Source organism: Sminthopsis crassicaudata, chromosome 3 (genome assembly GCF_048593235.1).
Source record: "Sminthopsis crassicaudata isolate SCR6 chromosome 3, ASM4859323v1, whole genome shotgun sequence".
Taxonomy (NCBI): Eukaryota; Metazoa; Chordata; class Mammalia; order Dasyuromorphia; family Dasyuridae; genus Sminthopsis; species Sminthopsis crassicaudata.
Genome location: NC_133619.1, coordinates 528,548,303 through 528,575,145, shown reverse-complemented (window position 1 = coordinate 528,575,145; position 26,843 = coordinate 528,548,303). Strand labels below are relative to the sequence as shown.

Genomic DNA, 26,843 nt, shown 5'->3' with positions numbered 1-26,843 from the left:
GTACTAGTATACTCACAGACTGTTTAAACAAAAAAAACAAATCAAGGTCCCTAATGTGCTAGATAGATCCATCTATGCAACATTTATGAGAAGTCATGAACAAGAATTACATGACTTGAAAGCATGGATAGATTGCAGTCTACCAAACATCATAAATTTATTAAAGTACTGACAGTTATTTCCATCCTGCAAAGTTTAATAAGGATATCTTGGTGAAGTTTGTTTTACTTGACATAAGATGGAAATTATGGTTAGCATAATAAAAGTAAATACATTAAGGATACACATTTTAAAAAGCAGATGATTGCCTCCTTCCCCTTGGCAGAGAAGTAATATAGTATAGGTAAATATTGAGGTATACTTTTTCAGATATGACCAGTGTATTTTCTCTATTGTGTTGAGAGAGTTGTTTCTAGTGGACAGAATTGTGGTAGTCTGGGAAGTAAAAGTAAAATTAAAAGTTTAAGAACATCAGCAAAACACTTATTTAAAAATGCCATGTATATATCTCGGGGACACAAAGAAATCATTGTTTTTTCATCTTCTATCCAATCAAGTTAACATTTAATGATGTTATGTTAGAAATTTCTATAGCCCATTGAGATCTAGATCTACTATGTGTGACTGTGTTAAGCACTGAAGATAAAATTAGTAAAAAGAAAGACAGCCCCTGCCCTTAAGGAATATAAAATTTATAGGAGGTGAAACAACAAACAAATGCAGGAAAACTGAAGTAAGGGTGGAATTGGGGGTGAGAAGGATACCTTTTGGGGCTGCAATTGCAGTTTGTCTATAGTACACTCAGTGGATCATAAGTAGTTCATTAGAATATAATAGGATTTTATCAGTGGAAATGTCATTAAAAAAGAGGCATTACTCTGTTTTGCTGCTTGTGGACTGCAATATCTTTTCTTCTGACTTTCTGCTGAAACTTTCAGTATGTATTGTCTTTCCCATTAGAACATGAGCTCTTTGAAGCAGAAACTGTTTGAATTTCCAACATATATTCATAGCATTTGGGAATGGTGACTTAGCAAGACTCCTTTTGATGCATACTTCTTGCCCAGTAAATAATAGCTTATTGTAAAGTATGTTACTCTTTACAGAGTGCTTACCTTTATGAATTAAGAAATGTATGAATGACAATAATTTTTAGTTGTTCTTATATGTCAGACACTTGATGCTAAGCATTAAGTATGCTAATATGAAAATAAGACAGTCCTTATCCTTGCTCTTGCATTCTAATGAGGAAGATAATATATATCTTGAATAGTGACATCTAGAGAAGGGAGTTTTAGTTTGGGAATGGTAGAAGTGAGCTGCTTTATAGGAATGACAGATAACATACATTTTTCCAATAATAGTAATATTGATTTGACTACCATGCTCAGAGCAAGTAGTGGAATGGAGAGGAAAGGCATAAAGAAGTAAAACATGATTGGATATCTTGGGACAGTTATTGGTCATATGTTGTAATATGACTGAGAAATGGGAGATGGAGGATTTAATAACAGAGTGACCTGACAGGAGAATTACAGTGAATCATGACCTGGTGAATGAGCTGGCTAGATTATGTTGAATTCTCAGGACAACTAACCTTAATAAGGGGAGGTAAAAGGTAAACTGGGGATGGAGGGCTATCTTGGTAATGCTCTAGTTTTTATGGATGAAAAAGCTGAAGTTTGGAGAAGTCATTTGAACTATAATACTCCTAGCAAATGTCAGAGATAGCTCAACTTCTTATAATGACCCACCTCTAATTCTATTACATTGTTAGGAAAATGCTAAGAAAAAGGGATTACAAGTAATAAATTCTCTTTTGGACATGTTATGTTAGAAATTTCTATAGCCCATTGAGATCTAGATGGCCAAAAGCCATAAGTGGTACCTTAGTAAAGAGGAAAGCTAGATATGTAACTGTGAGAAAAAATCTACTATGAATGCTAATTGAATTCTTAGAGGCTGATGAATTTACCAAGTAAAATAGGAATTTTGGGGGATACTCATAGTAAATGTATCTAATTGATGGTGAACCAACAAAGGTGACCTGAGAAGGAATAATCACTGACTTGAGAAGGAATATTCAAAAAGAGAACAAACAGCAAAGAATATTGTTAGAAAAACTTACTGAGAAGTATTCAGTGATGAAAAGAAGTTAAGAAGGATCAAAATCATTGAATTTGACAGTGAGAGGACAATTTCAGTTTTAGCCATTTGTGCTTCAGTATGAGCTTGGAAGAAGGTCATGCTTTCATACAGGTACATACATACATATGGTTGCATATAAGATCAAAGCTTAGAGATGAAGCCAAGATCCAAGAGAACTCCTAATCCAACTTCTTTATAACCCAGAATGGTTAAGAATCTTTTCCAGGATTAGAAAATTAGTATTGCTGCTGCTGCTGCTGCTGCTGCTGCTAGCTACCATTTATATATGTTAGGTTCTTACTAAGTGCTAATAAGATAATGAGATATTAAGTTCTTACTAAGTGCTAAGTCGGTACTTGACAATTCTCTAGTTCCAGCCATGACTGGGAGTTTTACTTGTGAATTCCTGGGGAGGAGCTTGCATGCTTAGGAGGAGCAAGTTCATAGCTTGAAGTAATTTTTCCCAGAAGCCCTTGCTTTATCCCACGCCCATTCTCTGGGAGGATAAAAGAGGGCAGCTCTGGAGGAAAGAGGGAGTTTTGTCTGGACAAGACTTGAGGCTGCTCTCTGCAGGAAGGGAAGTCGGCTCTCTACAGGAAGAAGATTTGAGTTGACACAGCAGATCTCCCAGAGAGCAATCGGCAGCTTCTGGAGACAACAGCACGTTACAAATTGACATCCACAGCATTTAGTAAGAACCTAACAATATAGAGCCTACCGACTGGCCAGACACTGTGCTCAGTGCTTTACAACTATTATCCCATTTGATCCTTATAGCAACCTTGGAAAGGAGAGATTTTTAGACTTGAGAAAATTGAGGCAGACAAGTTTAATAACTTCCCAGGGGTTGCATAGCTAGTTACCCATGTGAGGTCACCATTGAACTCAGGTCTTCCTGACTTCAGACCCAGCTCTCTTACTGTGCCACCTACCTGCCTACTAAGTAGCACAATTGCCACTTAAAATTGGAGAGAGGGAGAGCAAAGACCCTGGAGAGAGTTAACATTTGATGACTTCCTAATATTTCAAGATTTGGATAAATGAAGTAAGCAGCAAAATAAGTATTCTAGGGTTTTCATTAACTGAAATATATAGTACCATGATGAAATAATAGAAACTAAAATATTTGTTTTCCATTGTGTGTCATCTTTGAAACATAAACTCTGAAGTTCAAAAAATTAACTCAAGTTCTGTGGTCCTTTTAAAAGAGACAATTCTATTTTTTTTCCCCTAAGGGTATCTATGTGTTTTAGAAAAATAAAATTTTGCCATTTATATAAGTCTTCTTGATTCCCTTTGGAAAGACCATTAACTTCAGAGAAAAGATGAAGGCCTGACAACTTTTTTTCCAAGTTTAATATACATTTGTTCACATAACCAGAACAGTTTAGGTTTTTTTTTTTTTTTTTTTTTTAATGTCATGACTAGGAAAATATAGATGATTAATTTTAAATTACTTGCAGTTTTACAGTAAACCTTTGTTATAGCAAGTTGTTACTTTAATTTGAATTTTCCTATTATGTCATATTCTTCTAAAATCTAAAATCTTTCAAATCTAGCATGTCATTGTGCTGATGGAGTAAGGTGTACCTTCCATAGTGTGACTTAAAGCAGTAATTGTACTCATTTAGCTCCTGCTTTGGTCTAGACACAAACCAAATAGCTCAATGTCAATAGCTTTGTAAAAATAACAGGGGATTTTGAACCACAGAGAGCAAGTATTAGTGATTCTCTCATCTAGTTGAGAAATCTAAACACCTTAAAATATTGTGGTCATGGAAAAGACCTGATATCAGTGGTATAATTTGTTGCTAGTAGATTATAGTTATTAACTTCTGATTGGCAGTTCCTGAAGACTTCTCTTCCATCCTGAAATAATACAGTAATATTGTCTCTCATTACTTATTTTGAGATTTGGGTTTAAAAAATTTTTTATTACAATTAGTTTATACCAAGTGACTGCTAATGTTATGTTCATGTCATATCTGATTGTTCCTGATTCCATTTAGAGTTTATTTGGCAAAGATACTGCAATGGTTTGCCATTTCCTTCCCCAAATTATTTTACATTTGAGGAATTGAGGGAAACAGGGATTAAGTGACTTTCCTAGGATCACACAGCTCTGTATATGTCTTAGACTGGATTTGATCTAATGAAGATGAGTCTTCTTGACTTGGCCATCAGTCTCTCTTTCTCTCTGTCACACACATACACTTTTTTTTAAAAAAGACTCATATTTTATTTACAAGTGAATAAATTTTCCCATAAAGCCTAGTGGAAGTAATCTCTTGGCTCCACAGCCATGTATGAAAAAAGTCCATGTCTTTTTATACAGTGATTTTGTTGAGAAAAAAATAAGGCCACATGATTTTTTGATGGCACAATTGTGAAACTGAGAATCTGAAATAAAACCATTTCCCAAAACTCTGTAGGCTTCAGTCTAATGAAAAAATAACTATTGTATCAGTTAAATTCCAGTGACTGACTCTGCTCTGAGGAGAGCAAGGTTCACAGCAGAACATCTAATATCTATCCAGAGTATATGATCAGGGAATAGAGAGGCCCCTTTCCTTGAGAGCTTGGACTTTTAGCTTCTCTGCTTCCTGCTTAGTCTGCTTTTTATTCTATTCTTTATTCTTCCAGGATTTCCTCAATAGATAACTTGCTTGAGAGGAGTGTTACTTTGCATCTAGTTGGTGCCAAATAGATCAGAAGGAAGTCTGAATTTTTACATTGAAAAGATGGAATATACCTGTCTTCAAATTATTTCAGTATTTCAGAAAGGGAATTTCACTTATTCTTTAGCCTCCTGAGAGCAATAACTAGACGCCGTAAATAGGTTAATATTGTAAACTGTGACACTTTGAGACCTGATGTCAAGAAAATTCTAAGTTAGAACTTTATACTAAAGTGGAATTATCTGCTTTAGGAGATTGTGGAAGTGTTATAAAAGCAGGATGGTCATTGATTAAGTGGGGGTTCTTTTTCAGGGATGAAATGGACTAAAATCTTCCCTTCCTGCTCTGAAGTTCTGCAAGTCTGTGAAAAATGAAGTGATAGTATTATTAAAACCTTTACAAAGAAAAAGGCTTTTTCTCTCTAGCTAGAAAATGAATTAGAAAAATAGGAAATTGTTCTAATTCTACTCATTGTTTTTTTAATGCCTTGCACATAGTGGGCACTTAACAAATATTAGTTGAATTGAATTGCATCTTTAAAATTTCTCTAAATGATCAGTAAGATCTGCCTTCTTGATCCAGAAGTATGCATTTGCAGTGTTTTCATTTGTCTTATTATTCTAAAATGTTAAGTGTAACTCATGATAGAGAATTAATGAAGGCTGGGCTCCTGGAGTGTGACAAATTAAAGACCATAACAAATTGTGAAATTTTCAATATGTTTTGATATTTATTATTAGAGAAATCACCTTCTCTTATTGCTGCTTCTAGTTTTGTACATATGTCTCATAAATTCTAAAATAATTCTATAAAGTGCAGAGAGGAGGAGAGAAATTTAGTTTCAGTTTGGAAACTACCTAACATGAAACTGATACTGCCATTGCTTATTATCTGTAGTGGAAAAAAAAGCTAAAAAAGTGTGTATCAGATTCCATTTTTCCAATTTGCTTTCAGCTGTCTGTTTCCTAATATGGAAAGATTAATTAAAAGTGGCAGGTTCAAATTGTATTCCTAGGGCAAAACATGATGGGTTCTATAATGTTGTTAAAGAATAAAGGAAATATATTTGTGAATTTATGTATGTGGTATCTTAGAGAATTATTTATATGTAAGGTAGGATACTGATCAGTTTTATTAGCCAAGGAAAAATTTATTAACTGAAATAATGGTCTACGAATCTCCCTTTTATCATAGGTAGCAACTCTGAGATTCTGTCTTACGGATGAATCTTTATAGTTATTAAAGATAAAATGAGAACATTGTAATGATGACAGCTTTAATTTATTGATCATCTGCCATATTGGAGGGATTCAGTTGGCATACAGAAAAATGAAATAAGGAGTTCCTTTTACTCAGGGAGTTTATAATATGTAGTGAAGAAAGGACATTTCTACAATAATTCATTCTAACATGCTGGTCTCAAAGCCAAAAATTAAATGGTTCCTGCCCTTAAGGAACTTATATTCTGTCATAGGAAAGAAAAATATGTACCAAAAAATGTATGTATGTGTGTATGTATATGTGTGTGTGTGTGTGTGTATACATACATACATACATATATATATATATATATATATATATATGTATAGTGGTTTTTAATGAGCAATCAGGAAAGGCCTCCTCTAGGAGTAGGACACTGGAGCTGAACTTTGAAAGCGCTAAGGGTTCTAAAGTATGAAGGTGGAGAACATTGCAGAAATGGGAGATCCAACAAAGGCTAGAGGACAAGAGTTGGAATTTGTAGAGGGAAAAGAAAGAAGGCCAGGGTGCCTGAATTGTAGATTGAATGAAGGGAAGTAATATATAATCAATCTGAAGAGACAGGAGGAATGTCAAGTATAGAAGTTTATACTTTATCCTAGAAGCATTGTGCTTTAAAATTTGCTTTTTCCTTTTGAACCTGATGACAACTTTGAGGAGTAATGTTAGCTCTGTTTTATAAGGAAGAAAATTGAATCCTAAAAAGGTTCTGATAACCCATCACTGAATAGAGATCAAGATAGAATATTCATCTAGCTCTTCCTGATCTCAAGTCTAGAAATAGAAGTAGTAAGGAATAGAGAATAATAGAACTGGAAGTAGAGAGATGAGTCATTCCATTTTGCTTGCCACTTGAGGTATTTGAATTTAAGTTTTAGTAGAATATTCAGGTAGAGAGATGAAGGATTCAGTAGACATTTAGAAGTCTCATATCCTTTTCCTAGTACATGTGTGATTTTGCTTATTACTCAGAAACTTTGCAGTGTTGTTTACCAAATAAAGACAGAAATCCTTAGTCTGTATTTAAGATCCACTATAATCTGATTGTAATTTATCTTTCATGCTCTGCTCTATTTTTTTTCCTCTTTATTCTATATTCAAACAGTTTATAGCTGTTCACGACTCCCAGTCTGTGTATACTATCTAGCCATTGTTTATTATGTTCTCTCCTTTCCTCCCTAGATTTGTATCAAAGGTATAGATATATTTTTGTGGCTTTTTTTTTTAATAACAGGCTAGATCTTCATAGTGATACAATTAACTAAAATTTGTAAGGAATACAAGATACCCTACTTCCTATATATTGTTTACAATAAAAAAAAAATTGATTTACTAATGGAAAGTGCCATCTTTTATGACTATATTTCAGGAATTGTCTCCCGTGTAGTAGTTTTAAGAGAAATGTAGTAAGAGAGAGAGTTTTATTGTGACACATGGTTAATATAAAGTGAGCAATAAAAAAGGGTGACAGATGTATGTTGGCTGTTTTTGTCCAATCATGGAAGATATCCTGTACTGAGTCTAAATGTAAGGGGAAATTTCATATATATAGGGTGTTCTATGAATCTTAGTGTTGTTTGAAGCTATTAAAGTTTAAGCTAATTGAAGCTCTTTTGGGATACCTTTTGTTCCTCTTTCATTTGAACCTTTCAGGACATCTTCTATGAGATGGGGAAATGTGGTCCACATACATGTTTTATGAAAGCTTATTAAGCATCAGTAGCTTAAAACTTAACTAAAACTTTTGTGGTGCCATTTATAGTAATGGACTCCAAATGCTCCATATTGCAGATGGTATTGTTCTGATATATTAAACCTCAGCAATATAGAACCTTTTAAATGAAATCCAAAATCGTTCAAAAGAATTCATTGTTTCTTCATACAGAAAATACTAGGTAGGTGAAGAATGTCTGTTTCCATACTCTGAATACCATGAAATTTGATAGACATTTCTTAGAGCCAGTTGATTAGAATATATATTTTAGATACACCTTGAAGATAGATAATAAACTGTATCCAAAATTGAATAGAGAAATGAAGAATTGCTTTTGGGGAACTTAAGAGTGCTTTTGATTATCCCAAATTTACCCCCAAACAAAAACCAACTTTTAATATCAATATTCTTTCAGTGATATTGTATCTGAGAGTCACAAAATAAAAATAATTTCTGAAGAATTAAAGGTGTGGGGCATGGAACCGATAAATAGGGAGTTGCATGAAATGGTGTAGTCTCTAGCCTCTGATGAACAAGAATTGCTTAGGAGAAACATGATGAAAGGATAAGATTAGAAACATATTCTTCTAGAAGAGGAAGTAGACTGCTTTATATTTTCAAGAAATCTAGCCTGTAGCACACCTTCCTTTGGGAGAAAATATGAATAAGAATCATAGTAGAGGATAAAACATGGATGTGTTGCAAGCTGCACTGTTGGAAGGAATACCTATGTATCTGAAATCATAGCTACATATTCCTAACTCTCTTCCTTCACACTGCTACTTTTGTATAAATGGTTGCCACTAGGTGTCATGCTAATACAGGCTTAGATTAATTAGAAATCATATTTGTAAAATATTCATGAGATTCATATCTCTTTGATCACATGGTCTATTATTGAAAAAATTTTGCATGCCTCTACACTAAAACCTTTTTTCTTTCAGCTGATGATATTTTGTAGCCCTTTACTTTGATGAGAGTGTTAGATTGCCAAAAATTTCAGAGTTTAGCCTCTTCTACTCAGTTAAAAAAGAGTGGCTTTCTCATTGTTTGCAATGTTTTAAATATTTCTATATCTTTTAGTTGATAATATTAAACACTTTATAGGTTTAAATTATGGATGAAGTAGAGGATTAAGGATGAAACAATAAAAAGAACCTAAGAACCCAGAAGAATCTAATTAGGGACATTGTTTATACATCTTATTTAAGTTCTCAACTGACTGAAATAATGGATTGACTTTTCCAGACTGTATCTTAATAGTAATAATGATAGTGATAATGACAATTATTATATGAAGTTTATCTCCTTTGAGCTCCATAAGAGCCATTTGAGATTAGGTGCTATGGGTATTGAAATTATTGAAGTGGATCTCAGATCATCCTCACAATCTTAGATGTCTGATTCTTCCAGGATCTTGTATTTATAGAATTTGAGACCTAGAAATGCAAAACAGGCGTAGTAAAATACAGAATCTTATTGGTTGATAGACCTTGCTCTTGAGGGCCAAAAATGACATGGCAGGAGAGATTATAGAATGGGTGAAGCATGGGGTACCTCCACTAACTAAGGTGTCTACAAGATAATAACCTGCTCTTGTTGGACAAGAGAGAATGGTCCAGAGGTGCAAAAACAAATTGGAAGATTTTCCATATAATTTATTCACTTCTGCCACACTAAATTTGCATTCCATGACAAGGAAAAACAAGGATGAAGGGCCTTTACTTAAATTCCTGTGATTAAGGAAGTGAACTTACAATTTGCTGCTCAGTACAATTCTGGGGATTATTATAATAGAAATTATATCACCTCTATGGAATCATATCAAATTGATTAATACTGACTGTACTAGAGTAGGGATACAAATGAATATTTCTCCAAACCACAGCAATTACTATCCTCATTTTGAAAATGGGAATAAATTAAATTTAATAATAAATTTATAAACCAAACTTCAAACTAAACTCCAAGTGTGTCTTTCTGTGTGTGTGTGTGTGTGTCTGTCTGTCTCCATTATTTTGGTCCTGTGATTTAACTCCCAGAACTCCCAGGAAAGAAAATTCCCTTTGATATTTCAAATCAGTGTCTTCTATATAACTTAAGAGTCTTTCAGAGTTGCCTTAAAACATTGAGAAGTAAAGGTACTTTCTTCAGGTTCATAGAGCCAGCCATGTGAGAGGTAGGACTTTGATCTTTGAGGCTCTAGTGGAAACTAATTCTTTGTCTTGCTTTTGTCTTCAATTCTCCGTGGAAAATTTTATGGGGGTGATGGACAAGCTGGTACAGATCTAAAAGAGGTATTCCAAAGAACTGGGACAGTTCTCTTTAAAGGAGACTAGATTTGGGAAGAACTGAAGAAAGTCCTATCATATACAATAGTAATTTGTCAATAACTCAAAATATATAGTTCCCCTAAAATCATCCTCAAAGTTTTGATAGAGGGTAGAAATTTGCATGATTTCTCTAAGCCTGTGCTAGAAAAACTGAAGCTTTGGCATATTCCACCAAGTTGGAATTTGGAAGAGTTTCAACTACAGGATGGAGACAGATTCTGTGCTTATGTTTGAAGACTAAATAGTTAATTGTATAGCAGGCTCATCACAAGAAAGTTGTCCACAGGTAAAATGGAGGTGGTATGAAAGAGTTATTAACTGTTTTAGTGGAGAGTATATCCATTTCACTGAAATCATAGAATTTTATTGTAAAGGCTATATAATGCTTTAATAAACTATGATGTCTATTATCTCGTTTTATCCTTGCAGCACTTTTGTAAGAGTTGATTGGTCAGATTATTATATATTATCTTCCCTGCTTGGTTTTTGTTAATGGGGGCTATGAAGAAGGAGGGCCCCTGTCTCTAATCACATATTCTCCTTCCCTTCATTCCACTTACCTTTCTCTATTTGCAAAAAATAAAATAAAGCCCTTGTAGAAAATGTGCATAGAAAAGTAAAATAAATCCCCACAATGGCTTTGTACAAAATGTCTGTATTAATTTGTTTTTTGGGTACATTATCTTTGTGTCATTGATACTCTGGTTGGTCATTTCATTTCTTAGAGTTCATAAGTCTTTCAGAGGTTTTTTTCTTTAAACTGTTGCAGATTATTATTCGATATTGTGTTCAATTTTGGGAGCTAAATTTTAGGAAAGGCATCAATATGATAAATACTGGAAGGAAACAAGCATTTATTAAGTGCCTACAATAAACCAGGTACTGTGAAAAACATTTTTTCAAATGTCTATTATTTTCTCCATTTTACAGTTGAAACTAAGGCTGACAGACACTTGCTTAGGATCAGAAAACTAATAAGAATCTAAGGCAGAATTTGAACTGGGGTTTTCCTGATGTTTAGTTTAGTGCTCTATCCTCTACACCATTTTGGAATTATTTGGGGCTCATACACTACTTTGGACACTTAATACATGGGTGGTAGTGGACCAATACTTACCCTCTCGAAGTCAATTTTTTCTTCTGTTAAAATATTAATACCTACAATACCCTCCTCTAAGTAGAAGCTCAAATGAAATAATGCATGTAAGGTGCTTTGCTTTCTTCTGAGTACTTTACATTCATTGTCATTCAGTCTGCTGGAAATCATTGAGAGAGGGTAACAAGGATAATAAAGGGATATGAAACTATGTTTTATGAATTTTGGTTGAAGGACATGGGCATTTTTACTTCAATAAAGAGAGGCTCTAGAGAGATTAGAATTGGTCTTTTCAAATATTTGAAGAGTTTTAATGAGAAAGTGTGATAGCCTTTTTTTCTGCTTGTCCCAAGATTGTAGAACTAGGAATTAACTGAGGTGGGGGAAGGGGGAAGGAGGAGAATGTTATAAGAAGTTATATAAGAAGACAAATTTCATCTGACCACAAGAGGAAAAAAAAAAGTTTTCTGAAGTGGTTGGATTAGATTGATTTTGAGGTCCCTTCCAAATTTGATTCCCTGGATTTTTGTATTTCAACCCCTCCATTTAGAAAACTGAGTTTTACCAAAAAAAAAAAAAAGTAGAAGTTGAATGGGAACCAAACATTAATTCCTCTACTTAAATTAAGTTTTTCCTAAAGATTTGTTGGCTTTAAGATGATGTTAATAAATGGTTTGGTTTTTTAGTTCTGCTTTTAGAAGCATGGCTTACTGATATAGGTTTACTGTAAAATATGACTCTTTAGAACTACATCTCATTTTTCTCATAAATTTCTATTGGAGAGCAAATATCACTAGTTTCTTGATTATAAATTGATTTGTGTCCTCAGAAGTGGAGAAATAAAATTAAATTCTTTTTCATCTTCATATAATTTTTGGTCACAGTAAAGTAAAGTGTAAGTAATAGTAACTTGATTTAAAGACAGGTAGAAAGTACAATAATTTGTGATGGTGCTATGTTTGAGAACTTAAACCACAATACAAGCATAAATTTGGCTGTTAAAATATTTACAGTAACAATTCCTCACCTCTTAATTTTAAGATATTAAAAATTCAAGTTGCACTAAGAATTTTAGAATACCTCCTGCATCAGCATTTAAAAAAATCTAACTTGCATTGGGCAAAATTATTGATTTGTGTTCCTTTTTTGTTATTTTGCATGCTCATTATCATACTGTAAATTCTACTCACCTCATTTAAAGAGCCATTTTTAAGTGCCCGCTTGTGTACAACATATTGTGTAGGCACTGGAGTCATTATTTTGAAAAAAAGCAAAATAAAAAAAAATGAGCCTTGCTTTCCAATAATTCATATTGACAAAGATGCATAAATACAAGATAATTCAGTGAAGTAGACAGCAACTAATAATAGTTCAAAGGACCTATTTTTTCCTCACTTGTTTCCTAGTTGATTTAATGTTTATAATATTTTATTGATATATTTTTATGTTAGAGACATTCACAGATTATGTGAGAGGTCTCTTGTAGCAAAGTGAAATAAATAAAATGAATAATACAATGATCTCATTTGATAGTACATGTAATATTTCACACATATAGCAGCAATCCATCCCCTTCTATTTTTCAAATTAATACAAGTCTATTTTCTAGTCCTTCTATTTTTTTCCATTTGGGAGGAAAAGGGAAAGTAAAGTAAATTTCTTGTAACAAATGTGATTGGTCAAATAAGAGAAATTCAGTAATTATGTACAAACTTTTTTTTTTTTCATCCTGAATCCTAAATCTATCACCTTTCAGATTTAATCTGTTTCTTGGAATAAATGAATGGTCATTGTATTGAATATAGCTCTTACAGTTTTCATGAGTTTTTGTTTTATACATTTTTCTTCTAGTTCTACTAGCTTCATTGTTTATAATAATGTTCTTCAAACTGTTCATTTTTATAATATTGATGTTATAGTATACATTGTTATTCAGATTCTGCTCCCTTCAATCTGCATCAGTCAATTTAAATCTTTTTGTGTCTTTTTGAAATCATGTTTTTCCATAATTTGTTGTATAATCACTCTCCATCATATTCATGAATTGCTATTTATTCAGCCATTCCTCAGTTGGTGGACATTCTCTTAGTTTTCAGCTTTTTGTTACCATAAAGAGATTAAATTTAAAATTTTTATAGTACAAAGATATATTTTTATACTTGAAAGACATTTCCTTTTTACTTTGATCTCTTTTAGATAGTTACACAGCAGTGATATATAAGTAGGTCAGACAACACACATTGTTTGGAAACTCTTTGTGTATAGTTACCGATTACTTTCTAGAATGTTTATACCCATTCATAACTCCATTAATAATATATCATTTTTGCCTATTTATTTTTCCACTGCCCTTCCAATTTTTATCATTTTACTTTTTCATTATTTTTGCCACTTCGATGAATATGAGGTGGAATGTTTTGTTTTAATTTCTGATTCTTTAACTTGTAGTGATTTGGAGAACTTTTTTATATTGCTACAGATAGCTTGAATTTTCTTTCCTAAAGAACTACTGATTCTTATTTTTTGCCTATTAGTTGAGGACTGACTCTTTTTTTCTTATGAAATTGAATAAGTTCTTTACATATCTTAGAAATACCTTTATTGGAGAAACTTAATGCATATGTATTTGGGGACACTTGTTTACCTTTTAATCTTAGATTTAGTGTATTTGTTTGTGCAGTATTAAAACATTACTCATTAATTATGTAAATGGTTATTAACTTTTCCAACTTATATGATAATCTCCAGGACCCAGTCATTTAAGAAGAACAAAAAGACTCCTATCTGCAAAATTCTATCCTTTCAGATAAGAATATGTTTTTAGTCTAGTACATAGTGAGAGACTAGCCCATTCTTACATATTAAGTATGTTATTGCCTCCATACAGTACTTACTCATTTATGTACAAGTGTTTTGGTTAGTCTGTTATAGAATTTTAGAAATACTGGTGTTTGTTAGTGTTATTAAGTTCTACATAAACGTAATAAACTCCTGCTAAGTTGGGAATTAATCATCTTTCTCTGTTTCCTTTCAAAGTCATTCAAAGTTCAGGGTTGTCCTAAGTATTGAGATAACAGTATTGATGGATAACAGTTGCATCTATCACTTACAATCTTTTGTTTTTCTTTGCAATATCTTCTCATGATTTTTTGATCAGTTTGCTTAGCCACAAAGCAGCATGACTTTGCCTTACTGATATAACTTTTAAAATGTGTTGACTTTCATTGATTTTAAATGTTTTCCCTGAACGGGGTTGGACTAAACTGTGATCCTTTAAGCATTGCCACCTTTTAAGGATTGGTTGTTTAGAGTCAAATATTAAGTATTTGTGGTTGCTTAAATGTATACATTCTGAAGGATAGAGATGTTGGGTTGCAATTGTATTTTATATTATATTTTACTACTTAAGTATTTATTCTTCTCCTATCTTTGCTCTCTTTGAAATAACATTCACACCTGAGAAATTGAGTTAATTCAAAATAGTGTTTTATTTTACAATTCTGTGCATTTATCTTTCCTGTTGTTCAGAACATCACATACATGTAAAAATGTTTTTATTTGGGCTTACTCAATATTTCCTAAGACCTTCTATGTGAAAGGGAACTTAAAGGCCATCTTGTCTATCACTGATAATTATTTGACTTCCACAGAAGCATATCTAGTTGCAGAAAACTCACTGCTTCCCAAGCCAGCCCTTTCCATTTTGAGTCTTAAACTGTTTTTAGATGCTTAATTTCCTAATGACTTATCCACGTAGGAAAGAACATAGCCAAATGATCGATTATTTTCATAAAATAACTCTTTGGTCAATTATGTCTTTTATCTTTCTCTTTTTACACAGAAGAAACCACCTAATTCTAGTATCAAGAAAAAAGCAACCAAAGTGACAGAAGCAAAAAAAGTGATGAAAAGGAAATTTAAAGTGAATACAAAAGTCACCTTTACAGAAGAGGGAGAGGTAAGATTCTGCCAATATCTGCCAGATATCTTATTCAGAACAGGAAGAATCAGTGTACCTAACTTACTTGAGTATTTATTACCTATATATATAACATGTAATTTCTAGACCACATATGGGAGTGTTTTCTGAACTATATGTTGTAATACAGGAAAGTGAAACTTCCTTTAAAATGACTACAAGCCCAATAAGAATAACAAAATTGTCTTCTATATTCTGTCTCTTTAAAACAAACTTTATTTTATAGTGTCTTATCTTATCCCAAAAGAAATAAAGAGATGATGAACATATATCTATGCTTCTTAAATATAGCTATCTTCATTTTCTGTTCTTTGTCTTTGTACAAAGTAACTGAAAACTAAGGAAAGCACACAATATGTCACAGAATTATAGAAATCTAATGCTAAAGGCATTATAATGATATTATGTTCATGCCTCATTTTTCATATGAATGAACAGAGGATCAGAGAAGTGATGTCACAAGCCAAATATCATCTGGTGAGTTTATGGCAGAACCAAGAGTAGAACCCCAGTTTTCTTATTCTTAAGTCTAATGTTTCAGTCAAGCTTGCAACTGTGCTACTAGCTAATATCAGAATAGCAAAATATAGCTTTGATTAAGTCAATAAAGTATCCAGATTTTACATATGCCATCATCAGAGGAGTAAATAATGTTCATATAGTCCTTTCATGTTAGATTAAAGCATGTAGCTTTAATCTGCCTCAGATATGTGTATTTTTCAATAAATAACAATTAGAAGATTTCTTTTGGGGGCAGCTAGGTGGCACAGTAGATAGAGCACCAACCTTGAAGTCAGGAGGACCTAAGTTTAAATCTGCCCTCAGACACTTAATACTTCCTAGCTGTGTCACCCTGGGCAAGTCACTTGACTCCAATTGCCTCATTTAAAAAAAAAAAAAAATTTCTTTTGAGAATTTTGTTTCATGAGCCATAGTTTAAATTTGTATCAGCTTTCCAAATTCTCTTTGCAAAAAACATGCCAGATAAAAATCAAATCATGCTATTTGCAAGAGAACCCATTCAAATCTTACTATATTACATAAACTAAAATACTGGCCTCAGTTAAATCTTTTGCCTTGTGGTGTCAGAATAAAGGTTTTGTTTAGTCACTAAAAATATTCATTTTGTACCATTTATAAGATCTAGCTTTGTACTCTTGTTCAGTTTCATATACTTGCTTCAGTATTGCATGATCAGAATCAGAATGTCACAATTGAAAGAGAATAATGGCTACCATCCTGCATCTTTATAAGAGGATCCTTTAAGACATCAGCAATGAGTAGTCACCCATTCTTTGCTTGAAGCTCTTTAGCAAGAAGGAACCTGTTACCTACTGCCCTGATCTCCGAATTCTGGTTAGCTGTGATTAGTAAGAATTTTTTTTCTTCTGTACATGATGTTCTAAACCTGCTTCTTTTTAACTTTTACCTAGTTCTGCCCTCTAGGGCCAAGCAAATAGATGTACAGAAAGCTTAAGAAACAAAGGTATTATAGCAAAAATTCTTTGTTGTTTATATGTCAGTTTTAGTTTGAATGAATGATTGTCATACTGAATGATAAAGTTTACTGATATCTTCTTTTTGAATTAACAGTTAATTCAGCAGTGGCCACCTATACAGAAATCCAATGTGAACAAAATTGAGGAAGAAGATGAATGTGCTGGCATCAACTTGGAAAAAGCAAAGGAAAGACTGAAAGAAGAGGACAAATTTGACAAAGAAGAATACAGAAAGAAAATTAAAGCAAAACATAGGGTAAACACTGTATTTTATTATTTTAAAAATTGATTTATAAACTTTGTTTTTATCTCATCTTTATTTCTATATATATTGCTTCCCTTCACCTTCCCACAAGCATTCTGAGCCATTCCTTGTAGCAAAGAATAAAAAGGAAGAAAAATAAAAACAGTTTGGCAAAACTAACACAAAGCTGACAGGATATGCAATATTTTATCTGTACAGAAGGAAGAGAGATACAATTTCTTTTCCATTCTTCAGCACTAAGTTTGATCATTTAATGTCACAGCATTAAATTTTAGGTTTTTGTTCTTTACATTTGCATCATTATATTCACTTTGTATATTCCTACTTTGTATGTTCCTATATTCCTATACTTCTTTGTATATTTTAAAATAAATATCAAGAGTAATTGATCTTGATTAAGTCAGCTCCCTACTGATGACCTCAATTTCTTCATTAGTAAAATGATGGTATTGAATAAAATGTCTTCTAAAATTTCCCTCAGCTTTAAATCTATGATCTTTTGATCCTCTGAATATACTTAAGTTTTGAGATCAACTTATGAAAATTCACCAAGTTATAGATGTAAGTTGTTTCAGGAATTTTTGACATAGGTTGCTTAGATGAAAACAACTTTTCCCGCCCTGAGCATTTATCATTTTCCTTTTCTGTCATATTAGCAAGTCTGATAGGTATGAGGCAATACTTAAGATTTTATTTTAATTTGCATTTCTCTAATTCATAGCTATTTATAGCATTTCTCCATATGATAGCTTTAAATTTTTTTATCTGAATACTGCCTGTTCATAATTACTTGTATTCTTCTAAATTTGACTCAGTTCATTATCTATTTGATAAATGAGAACTTTATGAGAAATTCTTGCTATAAAAATTCCAAGCTTTTTTCTTTTCTATTCCCTTCTAATCTTAGTTGCATTGATTTTGTTTGTACAAATCCCTTTTAATTTAAAGTAATCAAAATTGCCCATTTTGCATTTGATAATGTTCTCAACTTCTTGTCTGGTTATAAATTCTTGCATTCTCTATGGCTCTGTCAGGTACAGAGTAGTCCTTGCTCTCCTAGTTTGCTTATGATTTCATCCTTTATGTCTAAATCATATACCCATTTTGATCTTGTCTTGGTATATATAGCATGTGAAATGTTGGTCTGCATCTAGTTTTTGCCACACTATTTTCCAGTTTTCCCGGTTTTTGTGATATAATGAATTCTTATCCCAGAAGCTGGAGTCTTTGGGTCTCTGCAGCTACAGTCATTTATCACTGTGGCTTGTTTACTTAACCAGTTCCACTGATCCACTGCTATTTTTTATGACTGCTGCTTTATAATATAGTTTTAGATCAAATATAGTTAGGCCCCCTTCTTTTGCATTTTTTTGGTATTAGTCCCCTTGAAATTCTTGATTTTTTTTTTTTTTTTTTTTTTTTTTTTTTTTTTTTTGTTAATTCTATTAGCTCTGCCTGCCCATGAGCAATTATTTTACCATATGCCTAGATCCAACTACATTTGTGTGCAAAAGCATTTTTTAATTGTGGTTTTGTCTTGGTTTATCTTGGCAGGCATATGCCCCGATATTTCATATTGCCTCCAGTTATTTTTTAAATGGATTTTCTGTTGTTAACTGAGCTTTGTGGTGAGATATAAAAATGCTGATGATGCTAAAGTTGTTAATTATTCTAAGTAGTTTTTCAGTTGATTCTCTAAGATTCTTTTAAGTTTCACATCATATCATTTGCAGAGAGTGATAGTTTTGTTTCCTCATTTCCTATTCTAATTCCAATTTCTTTTTTCTTCTCTTGTTGTTAAATAGTGGGCATTATTGTTTTACTTTTGATCTTTTACCTTGATCTTCCTGGAAGTTCTACTAACTTAGCTCCAATATAGATAATGCTTGGTGATGGTTTTAGATAGATCCTGCTTATCATTTTACAGAAAACTCCATTCATTTCTGTGCTGTCTAGTGGTGTGAGTAAGAATGAATTGAAAAGCCTTAAGTTTTGACATGATATTAGATATGGCAACCAATATTACCAACCTCTATATCTCTGGAAAAATATCACATATATCACAGTCTTTAGGAAATATCTCTAATTAAATCTAGTTTTCCTCAAATGATGACCTTGAAAATAAATTTTTAAAAATTGTCATTGTTATAAATTTTCTGTTTTATTTTTCTCCTCAGAGATTAGCATTGCAGCATTTGTTTATTAAAAATGGTATTTTAACAACGTCATTTTAATTCTATTAGCTCTGCCTGCCCATGAGCAATTATTTTACCATATGCCTAGATCCAACTACATTTGTGTGCAAAAGCATTTTTTAATTGTGGTTTTGTCTTGGTTTATCTTGGCAGGCATATGCCCCGATATTTCATATTGCCTCCAGTTATTTTTTAAATGGATTTTCTGTTGTTAACTGAGCTTTGTGGTGAGATATAAAAATGCTGATGATGCTAAAGTTGTTAATTATTCTAAGTAGTTTTTCAGTTGATTCTCTAAGATTCTTTTAAGTTTCACATCATATCATTTGCAGAGAGTGATAGTTTTGTTTCCTCATTTCCTATTCTAATTCCAATTTCTTTTTTCTTCTCTTGTTGTTAAATAGTGGGCATTATTGTTTTACTTTTGATCTTTTACCTTGATCTTCCTGGAAGTTCTACTAACTTAGCTCCAATATAGATAATGCTTGGTGATGGTTTTAGATAGATCCTGCTTATCATTTTACAGAAAACTCCATTCATTTCTGTGCTGTCTAGTGGTGTGAGTAAGAATGAATTGAAAAGCCTTAAGTTTTGACATGATATTAGATATGGCAACCAATATTACCAACCTCTATATCTCTGGAAAAATATCACATATATCACAGTCTTTAGGAAATATCTCTAATTAAATCTAGTTTTCCTCAAATGATGACCTTGAAAATAAATTTTTAAAAATTGTCATTGTTATAAATTTTCTGTTTTATTTTTCTCCTCAGAGATTAGCATTGCAGCATTTGTTTATTAAAAATGGTATTTTAACAACGTCATTTTAATTCTATTAGCTCTGCCTGCCCATGAGCAATTATTTTACCATATGCCTAGATCCAACTACATTTGTGTGCAAAAGCATTTTTAATTGTGGTTTTGTCTTGGTTTATCTTGGCAGGCATATGCGCCAATATTTCATATTGCCTCCAGTTATTTTTTAAATGGATTTTCTGTTGTTAACTGAGCTTTGTGGTGAGATATAAAAATGCTGATGATGCTAAAGTTGTTAATTATTCTAAGTAGTTTTTCAGTTGATTCTCTAAGATTCTTTTAAGTTTCACATCATATCATTTGCAGAGAGTGATAGTTTTGTTTCCTTATTTCCTATTCTAATTCCAATTTCTTTTTTCTTCTCTTGTTGTTAAATAGTGGGCATTATTGTTTTATCTTTGATCTTTTACCTTGATCATTTTTTTCCCCTGAGGTTAATAAGGAACCTAACCACTGCATTTTCTATGGAAAGCTTGTAATCTAAATTCTGAATAAGTGGGTTACAAGTTTTTGAAACATAATCCAATTTTTATATTGAAGAGGGTTGATTATTTTCATTTTATGAATTATTTGTTTTGTAAAATATAAAGAGAGACAATTTTTCTTCATTTTTCAAGTCATAGTTATAGTCAGTGCCCACAATGTACCTACTATATTGCACCTGAAAATAATTCCTTTTAATATTTCATTCACTGTCTTTTCCTGCAATCATTGATCAACATAGTGACTTTTACATAATGGTAGAACTATCTTAGCAGCTATGTTAAACAGATTGGATCTTATAAATTTTAAGGACTAAGGGTATCTAAATTTTATATACTCCAACTTTAGATTCAGTCATATGATTGAATGATTGTAATGAAATGATGATTTGAAAGTCATGCAATCCAGTCTCAGACCCTGGAGTACTCGACTGAAATCCTTCTTCCAACTTAATTTGAACCATGGATGTTATTGTATTCAAGTCCAGCCACTTGACCCTTGTGTAGTATGAATTCGGTGAAATGAATGTTGAATTTGGAGCTGGAGAATTTGAATTTGAATCTTGCTTCCGTCATTTACTGACTGTGTGACCTTAAGTCACAATATCTTTTTGGATTTTAATTTCTGTCGCTGTAAAATCAGGATGTCAGGATGTAACATAGGTGGTTAATTTTTGGGGTGTGTCATAGACCTCTTTGACAGATGGCAAAAATTTTAGACATCCTTTTTAGAATAAGTTGTGTTTTTATGCATAAAATAAAATATAATAATTTATAAAGGAAATAAATTGCATTAAAATGCAGTTATCAAAGTAATATTTTTAAAAATCAACTTCATTGGCCCCAAATTGAAAACTTGAGTAGATATTTTGAAAGAAAGTTTTTAGCTGGGTCACTAAAGTTTGTTGGATTATGATTCATGAAAGGTGTAATAGGATTTTTCCCATATGAACATTGAATTTGATCTTTTTGATGCTTATGACATAAGTTCACATTTGGAAAGGGCCTTGGTGGTCTTCAAGAGAGACTTCCTCATTTTATAAATGAGAAGTTTAGACTCAGTAATGTTAAAATGCCTTTGCTCAAGGTCACATAGGCAGTAAGTGACAGCACCAGAATTTGAACTTGGGCTCTTTATCTTTTTCACTCTTGAAGAATTGTGCACATTTGCATTCTAGATTAGTCTTGATTAATTGGGAGGGGATGAGGAAAGATCTTCATCTAGAATATTGGTGTCTGGAATTGGCTGTTTGTGGAAGGCCTTTCACTAATGCCAATCATCTTTATGTTATTATAGTGTGAGAGATTCCTAGGGCACTGAAGTTAAAATGACTTGTCCATGAGATTAAAGGCAAAACTAGAACAGAAGTTTTCCAAATTCTGAAATTAGCCCACACATTGTTTTTCCTTGTTTCTCTCTGGATTATGTGGTTTGTCGAGAACTACCTGCTTTTCTGCCCTTGCTTGTTTCTATTGTTTAGTAGTTCTGATACCACAATTCTATGAAACAGTAGGAACTATTATAGATTTGTTGACTAAAATTCTTTTATGGATTAGGAAGCTTAATTAGAGAAAGTAACTGATTTCAATAAAAATGAGATTTTACTTAGGTAATAGCTACTTATTTGTTAAAGTACTGCTTGAACTTGTGGAATGTTAGTTCCCTTTGGTGACTATAGCCCAAACATGCCCAAAGATCTTTGCTCCCCCATCAGCCTCTATTTGCTTCTTGGTCTCTGCTTCCGGGCTATACTCCCCTTATGTGGTATTCCTATGACATAGAGACCTCAACATTGGCCCCCAACTTAGCTTAGGGCCTGAATGTGATCAAACATTTTTTTTTTTTTTCTTCTTTTTTGAAAAATCATGGCAATTTTTTTTTTTTTTTTTTGCTTTAAGTACTATCAGTAAACAGTAGAGGTAAAACAATATTGCTTTAAAATTGAATTGTTATAATCCTACTTTTTCTAAACAAAATTTATTAGGGAAGTAGTAAAAAATAAGATAAAGACATATATATGTATATACATACATATATATGTAGCTGTGTCTGTGAAATAATCATAATTTTTAGAACATATTGACTGTGAGTCATTAAAATAGTTGAGTGTAGAAGGAAAATAAAATTTAAGAAGAGAAATTATGAAGTTGGTGAAAAAGAAACTTCCTATTCTTGACTATCCTTGCTAGAACTTTTTTTCATTTATTTGATGCTGTCAAGGTTTCTATAAAAATGAAAGCAAATGAATAATATTGATTAATGGGGTAGACAAGAGAGCCCAAACTAATCTTCATTCTTTTTTTTTTTTTTTTCTTTTTTAAAAAACAAAACAAAAGAAAAAACCTTTTTATTGGTCCCAATACTGTAATGCTGTCGCCAAAATGTAATGTTTTCTTGCTGGGTTTTCTTGGGGTCTCTGGAGGCAGCCTTCATTTCAGTTCATTAATCACCACAAGAGTAGCCAGGGGTTAAAATCCAAATCTTTTATTGTCTCTTTCAAAGTCTTGTCTCCTTTCCTGGGGCCAGGTTAGCTTTCTTAGAGGCCCATCTCTCTCTTTGATTCTGAGAGCTTGAGCTCCTGCTGCCAGTCCTTTGTGTTCTCTTCCTTTCTCAGCTTTTTGAGGCCTTCCTGAATGTATCTTGGTTTTTTTGGAGGAGGCAGGAGGACCACCACCATGATCTCTGTCTTCCAATTCTGAGTTTGTCTGAGCTTATATGCTCTCTTATCATAGGTGTGAATCTTGTAGAACTATTAAGTACTAAGTACATGTATTGAACTACCATTGTCTTTATCAATTCCACTGATTTAACACCTTGTTTCAAGTTCAGAGTTTTGGCCCATAACATAATACTAATAATACAATTGATTTTATTATTATTTATGTCTTAATCCATATCATAGTCCTTTGAGATAGGAAGGACAATGATTATTTATTTATGAAGAGGAAGAATTAGGTTCAGATGTTAAATGACTTGTTTGAAATTACACAATTTAATCAAGGTCTTTGAACAACCTAGGTCTTTGACTAAGTCTAGTGTTCAGAGCTTTGTGTTTGGAAGAGAGAAGAAGAAACTGACAGACTTGTTGCATTGTCTGGTTTAATTTATTCAACTGTATCTCTTCATTTGTCTATCCATCCATCCATCCATATGTGTGTGTGTGAATATATACATAAGTGTATATATACACTCAAATTATGATGAATAACATAGCCATAGGAAAAATACTGCTGTATTTGTGATACCTCTTATTTATATAAATTTAGTTTGTATCTCTGTACCACTTTGGTATCTAGCCCTTAGGAGGAAGAGAGACTTGCAGTGAGCCATACATCATTGAAAGAAATTGTGGTAATACTGAAGTAAGGCGGTAGACATTTTCTTTCCTGCATGATAATTAGAGAACTTAGATCCTCTCTATTGTGACAGAAGTTCTTTGTGTCCTTCTATATACCCTGGATATTTATTACTCTAAAAATGTTATAACTGGGCCTAGAGAATTCTGGGGTATATTGAATGTCTGCATTGAATGAGGAAGGGGAAATGCATGGTCTTGTAATATAATTCAAATTATATACGATTTTCTTCCTTGAAAATTAAGAACTCAGACAATGCTGTCTTATACAATATCAGTGGAGTATTGTACCTTGAAATTTGATTTTCTTTTTTCTTGTCCCTTGTGTATTTGATTTTCATTATTGAATTTAATGCTTACCTTAGACTTAATCATTTTTAGCATAGCAGAACGAAAGCTGAAATATTGCCCTCTTTTTTGTATATGAAGCAGCATTTTATGCCTAGTTCTCCTTGAAAACTAAATGGAAAAACTTAAAAGACCTTGAGAAATTTTGGCAAATTATATTATGGAATGGGATGAAAACTCAACTTTGTGTTTTAGCCATCATCATTAAATCATTGGTCTATATAGCATGAAAGAAAAATCAGTTACAATGAAATCCTTTGATTATACTTTGTTCTTTTCTTGTCCTTTACTTGTAATGACTGTGCTAGTACTCTGGATACCTTAAAGTCCGCCGGAGTCAGGATAAGCAAAAGTCTTTATTCTTGGTCTTTTTGGGGTCACCATCAGGGGAATAGATATAAGAATCTCCACACTTCCTTTCTCTCTCTCTATCCACTACCAAAAAGTTTGTCCTACTCCACCCTCTGATCCCTCTCACAATTCTCTGTCTACACTCATAGATCATAGCCAGCACAGAATAATTTGGCAGGGTCATCCTCCAAGCATATGTTAATAGAGTATTGTCCAATTGGTAATTAGATTTAGGTGCTCCGTTATCTAATTGAATCTGCTCAGTTCCATCCCTTTACATTTACTCACCTCACTATTTTATCCTTCTTTTAAAATTTTCTTTGTTTTTACTATTCATTTGTTCTTCTATGCTTAACCATAGAAAATTAAGTTTTAAGAAATTAGTATGATTGACTGACTTTTCTTTCATTTTTGGAGAAATACCATTAGAAATAGGATTTCTAACACAGTAAAATTGGGTTTCCCCCATCCTCATTCTGTTGTCATATGTATTATAATATATATGTATAACATAATTTTCAAAATTACTATTCAATTTTTAAAATTCCTTGAATCAATCACAGTTGAAAAGTCTTAGAAGAGGAAGGGACCTCAAAGACTATTTAATTCAGTGCTTACCATTTGATTCTATATTAGTATATAATTATTTAACTATATAATATCTAACTGCAGGTGAGGGTCAAGAATAATGTAAAAATTACTGGTGTAAATATTCTCTTCTTCCCAACTTTATAAGACTTTTCAGAGAGAAACATACTAGGCTTTCATTAGTAGATAATTATTGAACACCTCTTTGCTTATATTGAACAGCAAAATACTTTTTAGTTCTTTGTGGATAATCAAGAACTTCACTTAAGCAAATTATTGGATAAAACCTCAAACCAAGTAAAGAAATTACTTGGAATATGAATGGTTTAGTGTGAGGTTAGACAAAAGAGAAGGTAGAATTGAAGTTGTATATTAGATATATAATGGTACATAACTTATCTTCTTGATGCCATGGCAACTCTCTAACATTATGAGTTATAGACAAACTGCAAGTGTCCTTTGATGGAGTGAGTAAGTTCTTATATTGGACATATCATTGCAAGGAAGTAAGTAGGGGTAAGTGGGTATGTTTTTGGAGGAAAGATAGTGAATTCAGTTTTAAACATGTTAAATTTAAGATATTTACCTCTAATTTGAGATGTCTAGTAGGTAGTTGGTGATGTGAGACTAGAGTGATTTTAAGGCTGGATAAGCAGATTTGAGAAGTGAAATAACTTCTTCATTGTTACAAGTATTACATATTGGAGAAATGATTAAACTCATGTCTTTTAGATTTTAGTTCCAGCATTGTCTCCACTATGTCAAGCTGCTTAAATCTTATCTTTTCATTGCTACTTGGCTAGAAAAATGGAAAACCTATGTCAAAATGCTGTGTTACTGCTTAACTTTTTGGTTTCTTGATATTATTATAGTAAATGATACTCAGTACAAAGTATTTAAGAGGTAAGCCAATAGGCAGCAAGTATTAAGTGGTTTATATATCTCAGGCATTTTGCTGTTATCTGGAGATTCAAATGCAGGCAATCCCTGTATTCACAGGGTTTACATTCTAATGAAGGAAGTAAACACATTTTTAAAAATTGAAAAGTGAGAAATTTGATAAGTGGTTTAGAAGAAAAGGAGAAGGTATTCCCATAGGGTATGGGGCAATGGTAGCAAAGTAAAAAGTCAGAAGCAAAGGCAAGAGGAGAATGAAGCATGGCTAGCTCGGGTCCTTCCCTAAATTGGAAACCCGTAGAAATATCTCATCAGCAGAAGGGGATCAACATGGTAAGGGATGTTCCAGGATAAGGAGGATGTGCTCAGAACCACAGTTGGGAAGAGAATGAACAAAAGACAATGTGGTGTAGTGGATATAATTTCAGTCTTTGGATCAGGAACACCTGAATTCAAATCCTATTTCTGACATGAAAAGTCGATGTGACCTTTCTGTGCATTAGGCAACCAAGGTACCAAATTGCACTGAGTTTACTGATCTGCATCAATGATCATTGATGAGTTATTTACTTAGTACTTTGTCAAGTAGTGTGAGGACTTTAAAAAATACTTAGTGTGATTTCTGCCTTTAATTCTTCAGTTAGACAGCTGCTGTTATCAGTTTGATTTTCAGATTGTACCACAATGCTTGGGACATAGTAAGATTTTAATAAATGTTTATTTTTTCTCATTTATTTATTCGTATATTCATATCCCCAAGGCATAGAATTCCACTAAGTACTTAAAATGCAAAATGATAGTTGTATGATTATGAACAGTGTTAACTAAAGTGCAT

The 26,843-nt window shown here is 32.6% G+C and overlaps 1 protein-coding gene across 1 annotated transcript in view; it reads left to right on the top strand.

Annotated features, from left to right (window-relative positions):
* Positions 1 to 26,843, top strand: part of DDX10 (DEAD-box helicase 10) — a 245,600-nt gene that overhangs the window by 130,114 nt on the left and 88,643 nt on the right. The window contains exons 14-15 of the mRNA XM_074304323.1: positions 15,071 to 15,187; positions 16,802 to 16,963. Of these exons, the coding sequence (XP_074160424.1) occupies positions 15,071 to 15,187; positions 16,802 to 16,963 (279 nt within the window). The remainder of the gene's footprint in view (positions 1 to 15,070; positions 15,188 to 16,801; positions 16,964 to 26,843) is intronic.